General features: G+C 38.5%; 1 protein-coding gene across 6 annotated transcripts in view; it reads left to right on the forward strand.

Moving 5' to 3' along the window:
- The window catches only part of ZBBX (zinc finger B-box domain containing), a 122,982-nt gene extending 111,404 nt beyond the window's left edge, over positions 1–11,578 (forward strand). For 5 of the 6 annotated variants that reach the window (XR_002077633.2, XR_002077635.2, XR_008422521.1 and 2 more), the window contains 3 exons: positions 7,196–7,334; positions 9,115–9,406; positions 11,336–11,578. Coding sequence is in view for 1 of the 6 variants with exons in the window: in XM_019440500.2 (XP_019296045.2) it covers positions 7,196–7,334; positions 9,115–9,229 (254 nt within the window). In the remaining 5 variants the exon portion in view is untranslated. Of the gene's footprint in view, positions 1–7,195; positions 7,335–9,114; positions 9,411–11,335 lie in introns of those variants that run through there. The other variant, XM_019440500.2, reaches the window with a different exon arrangement.
- The last annotated feature ends 385 nt before the right edge of the window (positions 11,579–11,963 follow it).

The following is an 11,963-nucleotide window of genomic DNA, read 5'->3' on the forward strand; positions in this document are numbered from 1 at the left end:
GCAGGCCAACTATAGTACCTGGACCTTGCTTTTGTCTGTGCTATCAAGGTGGAGAGGGGACATAAAAAATGGCACTTTCAGGGCACCTGGTTGGCTCAGTCAGTTAAGTGTCTGACACTTGATCTTGGCTCAGGTCAAGATCTCATGGTTTGTGGGTTCAAGCTCTGCATTGGGCTCTGCGCTGACAACATGGAGCCTCCTTGGGATTCTGTCTCTCCTCTCCACCCATCCCCCACATATGTGTGCTCTCTCTCTCTCAAAATAAATAAACTTTTTAAAAAATGGCACTTGCTGGTCCTTTCAACCCCAGAGTGATTTCTAGAAGTTTCCCACCATTTAGCAGATGCACTAAGGTTAGTAAATAGATTTCTTTCACTTGCAGTCACATTGCCCTTTAAACCACTATTTTTCCATGTGTCCCAAGGTGAGAGAGTATGTACATGGACCCCTCAGAGATATTCCTCCCCACTGCAGGTTGCCACACTGGGGATGGGGTTCCCTTCATGACTATATCCCTATCTCCTGCCCTTCTGTGTGTGGTCTCCCTCTTATTTATTGTGCAAAAGCTCTTCATTCAGCCCGCAGTTCTTTGGGAGGAATTGTGTAGCTGTAGATTCAGTGAGTTCATGGGAGGAGGTGAGTTCAGGGTCTTCTTACACCACCATGTTAGACTGGCTCCTTAACAATTTTACACTGTTCTTAAATTTATTTATTTTTGAGAGAAAGAGAGCATGAGCTGGGGAAGGGCAGAAAGAGAGGGAGAGAGAAAATGCAAAGCAGGCTCTGCACTGACAGCACAAGCTCAGTGCAGGGCCCCAACTCATGAGCCAAAATCAGGAGTTGGATGCTTAACCGACTGAGCCACTCAGGTGCCCCAGTTTTACACTTTAAAAAATATATATCATTTTCATTCTTTCCTTTGTAGCTAAAGGACTCATGGGGGAATTTTCTTGTGGTCTTGATCTGTTTTCTACCAGATTGATCTTTTATTTAATCATTCTTTGCATGCCATGGATTCTTGGATTCTAGTTTGTTCATCTGCATAGCTAGTTGCTGTCATTTCTTTGTATCTTATGTGTTCATACTTATTGTGGGCAGCTTTGCTCATATGTTCTTTTCTGATATGGTGAGATTACATTTTCCCTAAAATGCTGTCCACCTGTACCAAGGTATGTCAGTCTTCTCTTTGGAGCTACTATTTGTGAATTGGTTATTGCATTGTTTTCTGTATCTTGCCAGCTCAAAGGCATGGGAGGATCGATGAAGGGCTGGGGAGCTTATCCTCCTTTATTGGAAGGCCTGGGCTCGCTAGTCTTCTTCTTGATTATGTTAAATTTCATTGCACCTGGTTTCAGCTGTGTTCTGTCCCTGTGGGGACACCTGCAGGTTTGTAATTTTCTTGCCTCTGCTAAGATCTTCCAGTGGGTACTTAGGGGTTTTACAAATATTTCAAATTATTTCTTCTTCTTTCCCCTTCACCTACTTTTCTCCAAATTGGTGTGGTATTGGTGAGACTTGTCAGTGCTTTCGATGACTCTCCTTTTCCTGTTACTAGTTTAGTGTTCATATCGGCTGGGGAAGAAAGTGAATAGATGGCAGTGGCACCCAGCTACACCACAGAGAGTCTTTATTTGGTTGTCCCTTGTTGAAATTTATTATGTGGACTTACATTCCTTTCTTTGTCCGATTCCTTTTATGATTTTATTTTAGTTTAGTTCTTCTGCTTTTCCTATTCATTTCATTATGGGTTGAGGGATGAGAGTCTGTGATCCATCTGTACCCAATCCATTTGCTTTCCTCTAAAATACTAAAAATCAAATGTAAGTCTCCTTGGAGGTAATTCTCACGTTAAAGACTAATTCTTAAATGAAGCATGACAGTCCTGAACTAGATCTAAAAGGATAACCATACAGCTTTTAATCAGAAAATGAAGGGTTTCTTATTTTGATAAATTGGTGAGTTCCATTATTTATAAATGAAACACCAGACTTAACAAGCAGTAGTCTCTTGTGTTTGTTTCTAACCACCAGCTTCCCTATTTCCTTTATCACTTTTGTTCTTACATACTTCACTTTTTCCCTCTGCCACTCATTTTTCCATACACTGATGCCAGTATTTTCACTAGAGTGCGTAACTTTTCGTATATGAAGGCAGCATACACTGCGTGGCCTGTGAACCACCAGGGCTTTGCTGATGGTCCAGGAGCAGAACTAAATCACTTACACACACTTGACCCATGGACAGCTCTCTTTATGTTTGGGAAGATTGGCTTTGGATGAGTGCACAGCTTTGGAGACATTCACCTGGAGCTTAGGAAGGAAGAGGGTGGCACATCAGACCCAACAAAACAGTCAGTGAGGTGATAGATGCTGTGGTGTCATCAGCTGCTATTCCAGAAAATTCACGGTTTCTGTACAAGGCTTTTGTATTCTGTTTAGCATCAATGGGCAGAAAAATTCCACCCACATTTCACTACTTATGGTGCAGCCTGGAAAAACTCCATATGAGGTTTGGTTGCACAGACGCACAGCTACACAATTTGACTCTTATACAAATGTAAATGGGTTCACATCCCTGTGAAAGCTGACATTTTGTGAGCAGCAAACGTGACTTGTTTTCTCTTAGCTCTAGGATACATCCATTTCCTCTAAGTTCTATGGAAAACAACTGCGCCAGGCAACTGGGAGAAGAAAAGACAGCAAATAACTATATTCAGTGAAATGTTTCCCCATTCAGATTGCTGTGGCTGATATGAGAGCCCTTTCAGAAGCAGGCAGGGCAGGTGAATGGGCGGGCGGGGGTAGAGGGCAGGTGTACAGGTTGCAGACCAACTTCCTGCTGAATCAGGAGATGGGGGCAGGAAAGCCGGGCGGTTTTGAGCCAGGCTCTGGGTCCAGGAGCCTGGTTTTGAAATTTGAAACCTCTACCTCCTAGCTTCATGACATTGGGCAAATGACTTTCACAATCTCACTTTGCATCAGTTTCTGTGTATGAAAGATGGCTACAATAGGCCCTATCATAAAATTGTTCAATGATTGAATTTAATGATATATTAAATATTATATTTATGAAAAATTTCTTTCTCTTTCTCTCTCTCTCTACACACACACATACACACACACACATTCTCTCTTAAGAGTTAATTGCTTAGCACATAGTAAATCCTGAAAAAGAAACTTAAATTGTTTAAGGAACCAGTGGTTGGTACTTTCCACATACAATATAGGTAAGGTTCTCTTGGTAAGTCTAATTTTTAGTCAAAAACATCTAAAAGCTGTTTTCATTCTACAATGATGTTTTCTTCTGGCCACCGTGAGGGTGATAGCTTTAGCTCATTCCATATAATTATTTCCTCCACAAATATCTTTGTAAATAAAGCTATCATCACTTCCTTAGTAGGTTCAACATGACCATATAACTTACTTGCCAAGTCACTTTGTCAACTTTTGAATATTGTCATAGCCTGAAGAAATTTGGGAAACATCAGAAGATATGCAGTATGAGAAAGTATCAGTAATAATGCACATTAAGGCATTCATGTTTTCATTAGTTAAAAATAATTCATTTGTTCAAACTTATTCTGACTTGTGGCTTAAGGGTTTGTACTTTAAGACTTAAATTCCCATGGCAATCCTATGTTTGTATAAGTCCACAGTAGTTAACTGAGCCAAGCAATTAAAAAGAGGAAAGTAATTTTCTTAAATAAGAAAGACTAAAAATCTACCTGATACTAACTGATGTAGCTATACTGTTGGAGAAAAAAATAGTGAGATAGTGAATAATTGGAACCTCTGTTCATAAGTTGACCATCAAGTAAGATATTACACTGTATGGGGGCTAATCAGGGTTTATAGTTAGCAGATTAAGTAAGTAACCCTTGTAAAGAGAGGTTAAGATGGACTGGAATGGCAATCTTTTTGCTTTGGGTCACCTTTCAATTTCAAGAAAAAAAATGAGTGCCACCTATAAATGAAAGTCAACATATTTTTTAAAATTCTGACATAAGGAATATGAAGCCATTCAATGAGTAATAATCACTACTTGTTTTTATATGTAATTTTGCTTCATTTGATCTTTATAACAACTCTGTGAAGGCAAATGAAGCAGGTATGATTTTTAATCTCCCCTTCGTGGATACAGTAACTGAGGCTCTAGGTGACGTAATAACTACCCAGGGTCTCCCTTGGGTGCTCAGAAGAGACCAGGCGCGAACCTGGGCAAGTCTGCCCCACATTCCTTTGTCTCACCACCCTACCACAGTGCACTTAACTAATGTCAAATCCTTACTCCTAATCAGTATTGTGACCGCATAAGAGGCAGAGGGTGTGGGCAGGGAGAAAGTAAAAGGAAGAAGGTAAGAAGGGATAAACAAGGCGAGACACAATGGCAGAAGGGAAGAGATGGAGAGAGAAAAACCAAAGTCTGAAGGTTTGGGGAGGGGGCTCACAGGTTACAGGGTAAGTGTCCTGGTTGTCACAGCCTCCTAAACACGGGGATGTCACTGGTATCTCTGCTAATAGTCCTTTAGATGGTGGTGGTGGTGGTGATTTGGGTTCCTTATAGGAACGTAACCTGTCTGCTTTGTGTCTATTCTTTGAAGTTTTTATCCTGTCTCTTTGTTCCCACTTTTCTTTCCTTCATTTCTTTTACTCATCTAAATGTTCGTTTCCCTGTAGAATAAAGTTTTACGTGTATATTTTAAATGACTTGAGTTTTAGAAATACACCTTAAAACTTTATATTTAGTCATTTTTTTCCCCTTTGCCATTCTTTATTATCGAATTTAAGAGGTTCTTCAATGATCAGAGAACATACACTATTACTCCAGGGATAGAAAAAGGCTTAACTTCAATCCATTCCTCAATAGTCCACTTTCTAGACAGTTATAAAGTAAATTTATAACAGCTGAATTTCCACTATAAATGTCAATCCAGTCTTCCCTGGTTTTATATTAGAAAATCTTAGGTTTTTGTATAATTGATCTTTTAGATTTAACACTAACCCACAATAGAGTTTTCATAGGCAGTTTTATTTTTCCCTGCCCTGAAAATCAGGTGATGTCACCTTTGCCCCTCTTAACTTCACATGGTGCTTGGAAATATCATTTTGAGAATGAACAATTATATAAAAGTAGGCCCATTCTATCTACACCATCCGAATTAGCTCTGCTCAGTCAAGACTGAACTGCCCTGCAGACGTCGGGTACCTCTCCTGGTGGTGTTCTTTAGATCTAAGAGTCGTTACTGGGTTTCAGTTCTGTAGTTGCACCAGTTGCAAATCCTGAATTGATTGCTTTCTCACGGGTAACAGTCCCTATCACTGGGGCAAGTGAGGGTGCTCTGCATACCTGTCTTTTTTACCTTGTGGAAAAAGAGAAGAGAAAATAGAAGTCCACGCTAAAGAATGAGATTCTGAGATATAGAGATCTCTGACGTTGCTGAGCTAGAAGAGCTTAGGGCTAGTTGCATTTCTTCTCTGGTTGTGTCACTTCCAACAAGCAACCAGTGTCTCGGGGACCTTCGGTTTCCTAATCTCCAACAACTGGGGAGGGAATAAAAATTCTAGCTGAAGAATCTTTTTGTTTTTCTCAAAATTAGTCTTCTACAGAGCTCCAAATTTAAATCAGACCGAGTAAAGCCATTTGGATGATTTTGGGGTTGTGGAACAGGAGCCTCAGCCCCAAGACTACTATATTTCTCCAGGTATCATAATTTGAAAGTCACTGGGCTAAATAATTTTAAGGACGTTTCCAGTTCTAAAGGTATTGAGGACTGTCTTGCAGCAGGAATAATCGAAGTTTCTTCCAGCAGGGGAATGTCTGCTTGCTCAAAAACTTCAAGTAAATACTATCCAAGAAATAATCGTAATCATAACCATAGAATAATTCTCTCAGTCCAGGTGAATGTTACACATAGTTTGGAGTGTGGTCCTTGTGATCAGGAGAATATTTGCTTGCACTTTCATCAGAGTAGGGGGAAAAGTAGCACCCGGTAATTTTAACGGTTTTAAAAGTCATGCTACCATAACCTTAGGTAAAAGTTAGATGGCTCTTCCAACTTCATCAATGACGAAAAGAAGGCATCATGGTCTTTCTAATACAGTAATCATACTTATTTTTGTACTTGACTTTTTGGTAGTTTATATAAAATATGTTTGCTTATGCATTTGCTTATTTAATTTGCACTGTTTGCCCTTACATGAGCTAGATCATAGGCCTGCGTCATGTAAAAGATTTGTCTTCTCCCCTTTCACATACAAATGGTTAGTATCTATCCAAACAAAGCAGAAAGTAGAAAGGGTAGCAGAAAAGAAAGGAAGCAGAAAAAGAAAGGGTAGCTTTGCCAAAAGTAACCTCAGACTGTATGGGGGTAAAGCTTTTATTTCTTAGAAGACAAAAATAAACAATAAGGTGTTTAACGTTCTGGCAAATTGAGGAGTTGCACGATATTCTAGCCTTAAAAGAGGATCCTGTGACTTTCTTTGCAATTTTGTAAATTCTGAGGACATTTAACACTTTCTTAAGTGTAGTATATATTTAAAAATCAATTAGGTTAGTTGAAATAACTCAGAGAAAGACAAATACTATATAATATCACTTACATATGGAATCTAAAAAACCCAAACTCACAGAGACAGAGACTAGAATAGTGGTTACCAGGGGCTAGGGGGTGGAAGAAATGGGGAAATATTGGTCAAACAGTGTAAACTTTTGGTTAAAAGATGAACAAATTCTGCAATGTAATGTGCAGCATGGTGATTATAGCTAATAATATTAGATACCTGAAGGTTGCTAAGAGAGTAGATCTTAAATGTGTTAGCTAACACTATGGTGGTAATCATTTTGCAATATATAAATGTTCCAATCAACATATTGTACACCTTAAAATTACACCATGTTACATGTCAATTATTTCTCAATAAATTAAAAACAAATTGGGGCAATCCCCCCCCCAAAAAAAAACAAAAACAAAAACATAATCCATCTGATTAAGGTGACTTGATACCCATGCCCTAATTTAGAAGCTTAGAGCAAACTTCCTTCATATTCTGCTCATCCCGCATATACTAGAAAATTGAGGTGATTAAAAATCTGTACTGACCTTCTTTGTAATGCTTATAGTTTATGCTGGGTAAACTTTCAGCACCATATGCTGTGTTTGTGTCTTGAATTTATGTGCTGACATAAAATGTTTCAGATCCTTCAGAAAAACTTTACAGTCTAACCTCAGAAGAGTTACCAGCCTTCAACAACCACTTGCTGGACATAAGTCAGACTACTGGAGATTTCCTTAAAAGCTCAAGTGCCGGAGGCCTCTGGGGAGTTGAGGAACAGAGGTAGGTCAAGCCGGCAGCTCATATGTAATGACAGCATACATGGTGAAATTTTTGACAAGCCCCAAATAGTTATCTTTACTATATGAAAAAAGATTGCGCTCACGTGGGTGCTTTATATGGCCATTCTCTGTAAAATGTTTGGGTCCTTGGTCGACGTATTATCAGGATTTAGTAGAAGGCTTATGAAGTTGTTGCTTTAATGTGAAGAGATAATTCTCTGCTGGACAATGTATGTCAGAAAAACGAAAAGATATTGGGAATTTTATAATCCTTCAGCATTTCTCCTTATATTGAAAAACAGTTGCTTTACTTGCATTAATTAACTTAATAAATTCAAACAATTTGCACTAATAGAATCTTACTCAATGTGAATAAAACTTTTAGAATAGAATGTCGAGAAGATTCTTTCTTGAAATTAGGTCAAGATTGTTAATGATAGCATATTTTAAATTAAGTCATTTCATTCTTTCCTCACATGAAAAACATTTAGGGTTGATCAGTTTGTAAAGAACATAGGTTATACTAATAAATGCTTCAAAAAAGTAGTTTATCATGTCAGTCTATTACTGACGTGCTGGAATTTCTTGAAAAGGGAGGAAGGATCCTTGTAGAAGGATTAAGATAAATGTAAAATAGAAAGTCCCTTGAACTGTAAATTCCTTTGATTGGTTTGAAGTCTAATATTGCATTAAAAGGGAATCAGGAGTCCATTATTATTCCATCTTTCTAAAGGAGAGAATCATTTAGCTGTGGCCCTTGGATTTTTGCATTTCTAACACCACTTCCATTTTTAAAAAGAGAGATCAATATAAAGTTGCCATTTTTTCCCTAAAAAGCTCTTTTAAAACAAAGTAACTAAACCTGCCACATACCCTCGGCATCATTTCATAAAAGAAAGGACATTTAATACTAAAAATATAAGGGGCACAAACAGAATAAAGCAGTACTTTAAAATTAAAAATGTCATGAAAAAGTCCTTACCTTGTCCTTATTTTCCCTTCTTAGACCAGTGAAAATTTTTATCTCAGTCAGATCTGCCCTAGCCCACAGATCAGAGTTTAGGAACTTGCTGATTTAGCCTCTGTGGGTCATAAAAAAGAATCCAAAAAGATACCTATCACAGGATGAAGTATTTTATATTATTTAGTGGCATAGCATGGGCTGAAATTCTAGATAACTTGGACAAAAAAAATCTGAATTACACAAACTCCTTTCTGCTCCCCCACACTACTTCCTTCCCTAGACCTGACACCTGTATACTAGACTTTCTACCAGTTCGTCTCCACAGTAAAATGTAACAAGATAAAATAACTAAATAATTGCTGCCATTAAGTTTGGTTTTGGCATATCTTGATTGGCTATCCACATAGTCCTAATTTACAGTACGCAAAAGAGGTGATTTATTTGGCAATCTATTCGTTGGGATTCTATTGCACAGCCAATGTAATGATGAATGTTCTTAATGATGACCTGAGGCTTGGCAAGTTTCTGAAGTGCCTTCTGAATCATCAGTGAAAGACACAACCAGAGAGCATAAAATCGTCTCCCCTTGGTTCCACTGTGGCTTTATTTCTCGGGAGAGGGAGAATGATGAGAATTTCTCATTAAAAGGAGGCTTGGTATATTGGGCACATTGAAAATTATGGCCCCAGTCAGAGACAGCCCCCTCACATCTGCCTGCCTCCAATGACTTCAATGCATGTAGTATTGATCAGAAGATGAATGAAGAGTTGAAACCTGGTTCTGTATATTGTGTATTGATCTTTTAATGTATTTCCAGCTCTTCTGAAAAAGATACTGAAATTCAGTCTTTGCTGACACTTTCTGAAAGCAGCACGGAGGAGGAGGAGGAAGAGGATTTTCTTGACCGGCAACACGTCATCACACTCCCATAATCAAAGAGTGCCTAATGATAATGATCATTTGTTCATTACGTTTTCCATTTGGTACCCAGAGTAAAGCAAACAGCTGAAAAAAGTGACCAAGTGATTACTTGTCCCCGGTGCTGGAGATTTGATTGTTAATGTTTCTGATATTTCAAGATTGGCAGACTAATAAAAATCAGTGAAATTGTAAGTTCAAGGGCTTTTTCTTCCAAACGATTTATTGTATGTCAAACGCTGATCTATATTACACACAATATTAGTAAAATTTGGTGAATTTTAAAAACGAACAGTTATAATTGTGTCTCTAGAACCTATTATAGGTTAGAACATGATTGCATTTAAAGTAATATTGGATGGTTGAATTATATTTTAAACAATTATGTCATCAGTAAGAGCATACATTTGATGGCCATAGCATTAATTGAGCCTGGAATCCGTGTTTTGCTTTGGTAATTACTGTTTCGTTTTGTTATGTTTCGTTTTGTTTCGGTTAGGGTTTTTGAAATTCACACAAGTTCTGGTAGCTTCAAAAGTTGCTGCCAGAAGAGAAAAAAGAAGACCCAAAATAAAGCAGACATAACACTTGTCATTCTAGTATGACACAAAAACTTATACTAGAAAACACAGAACCCGCCCCCACCACCTCCCACAAACATCTTACTTTGGGCGGGTCACTGTGATGGTTAATTTTTTGTCAATTTGGCCACACTGTGGTACCCAGATATTTGCTAAAACTTTATTCTGGATGTTTCTGTGAACGCATTTTTGAGGTGAGATCAACATTTAAATCAATAGACTTTGAGTAAAGCTGATTAGTCATAGTGGTGTGTGTGGATGTCATCTAATCAGCTTGAAAGTCTTTTCTTTTTTAATTTTTTTTTAATGTTTGTTTATTTTTGAGAGAGACAGAGACAGAATGCAAATGGATTAGGGGCAGAGAGAGAGGGAGACACAGAATCTGAACCAGGCTTCAGGCTCCGAGCTGTCGGCACAGAGCCCGACACGGGGCCCGAACTCACGAGCTGTAAGATCATGACCTGAGCCAAAGTCAGTCGCTCAACCGACTGAGCCTCCCAGGCGCCCCAACTTGAAAGTCTTAAGAGAAAAAAGACTCAGGTCCTCCATGGAAGAGGGAACGCTGCCTTCAGGTTGAGCTCAAACTGCAACATTAGCTCTTTCCTGGGTCTCCAGCCATCTGGCCTGCTCTGTAGATGTTGGATTTGCTAGCTGTCACAATTGATTCTATTTCCCTAGACAACCCTGACTAATACAAATATATCTGTAGGACTGTTGTGACACCCAGAGAAAATAACACATGCAGAGGTGTTTTGCTAGTCTTAGTAGTAGTAGATCTTGGGGTTGGTGGGTGTCCAGTGCTTTACTTGATCTTATAATTCAAGGGTTTAAGAAAAGAGCAGAAGGAGACGTGGGGAGGGATAGTTTCATGGTTGTCACTTTGTGACGCTTTAGGACAGTTTCCCCTTAAAGAGATTGTTGACATCAGGAAAACATACCTGCAGGTTGGCTATGCCATAATCACAGCATTAACTGTATCTCAAGGTTCAGATTCTTTTTTTCTTCCCTATGATTCTGGGTAATAGCCCCTTATAGAAGAGTGATGATTGTTTAGTGTAATTTCTCTGATAATTTTTCCATGGGATCAATACATTGTACTGGTCATCTACTAGCAGGATAGAAAATGGTGAAGACACCTATTTCTATGCCTTTCAATATAAAAATGCACTTCATTAAAGTGGTTCACATAAATGAACAATAAACAATAAGGAAATCCACTCATACTATCAAAATTAAATTTCCTGAAAGAAATTAGTATCTTAAAATGAAGAGTGTGACTCCTCCAAAGTGTTCACTCTCCTGTTAGCACTTCCTCTGTCCCCATCCCAGGGAGTTAACAGTGAGTCACCTTCAAATCTGCGTCGTTTATGTTAAAGGCCCTTCTGTCATCTTGTCCTGAGGCTGATAGCTCTCTGACTTTTTGTATTTGAAGTTAACTGTTCATCAGTTAAAATGGGAAGGAAAATACATTATTTTTGTTTTTAGCATGTCTGCTCAGGTTTAAAATTTCTCTACTCTCCCTACCCTCCTTTGCTGTAGGACATCTTCATTCCTCTGATGAAGAAGAAAATTGCTCCCTAGGTGCAATTTATAAAAGTCCAGTGTTTCTCTCAACGTGGAAGGAGGTGTTGTCTTATTCTCATTAAGGAAGAAGGACCACTGCTATTCCTTCTGTCTTGAGTCTTGGTTTGAGTCTTTTATAAACTAGCTCAGAAAGAGATTTTATAAGATACTGTTACCTTTTACAGTGTAAAAATTTTTAAATAAAAATAAATCTGAGAATTGTCATGAATGCATTTCTGGCCAGAACTTGAGATAATGCATAGACCGTTGACTTTGTCATTTGACTTCCCATATGACATTGAAATTAAACATGAGGGTCCTCGGTGGCAGAGCAGGCTCCCTTCTGCCTTTATTTGCTTCCCATATCCACACATTTAGAAAAGTTCCTTAATTCCTTTGCCATTAGTCTAATGAGGAAATAAAAACTAAATAAGATTAGAGCCTTTGCCTGAAGCAGTTTCAATGTGTTCTCTCATTTTGAAGCTCAGGCTTAGAATCACTGTTAAAGGCACACACCTAGTTCTGACTGTGGAATCCAGAGAGTTACAGACATTCAAGAAGAATCACAACCATACTCCCAATACTAGAGTTACCACAGTGTGCC

This window comes from Panthera pardus, unplaced genomic scaffold (genome assembly GCF_024362965.1).
Source record: "Panthera pardus isolate Hobbes unplaced genomic scaffold, ASM2436296v1 HiC_scaffold_16, whole genome shotgun sequence".
NCBI lineage: Eukaryota > Metazoa > Chordata > Mammalia > Carnivora > Felidae > Panthera > Panthera pardus.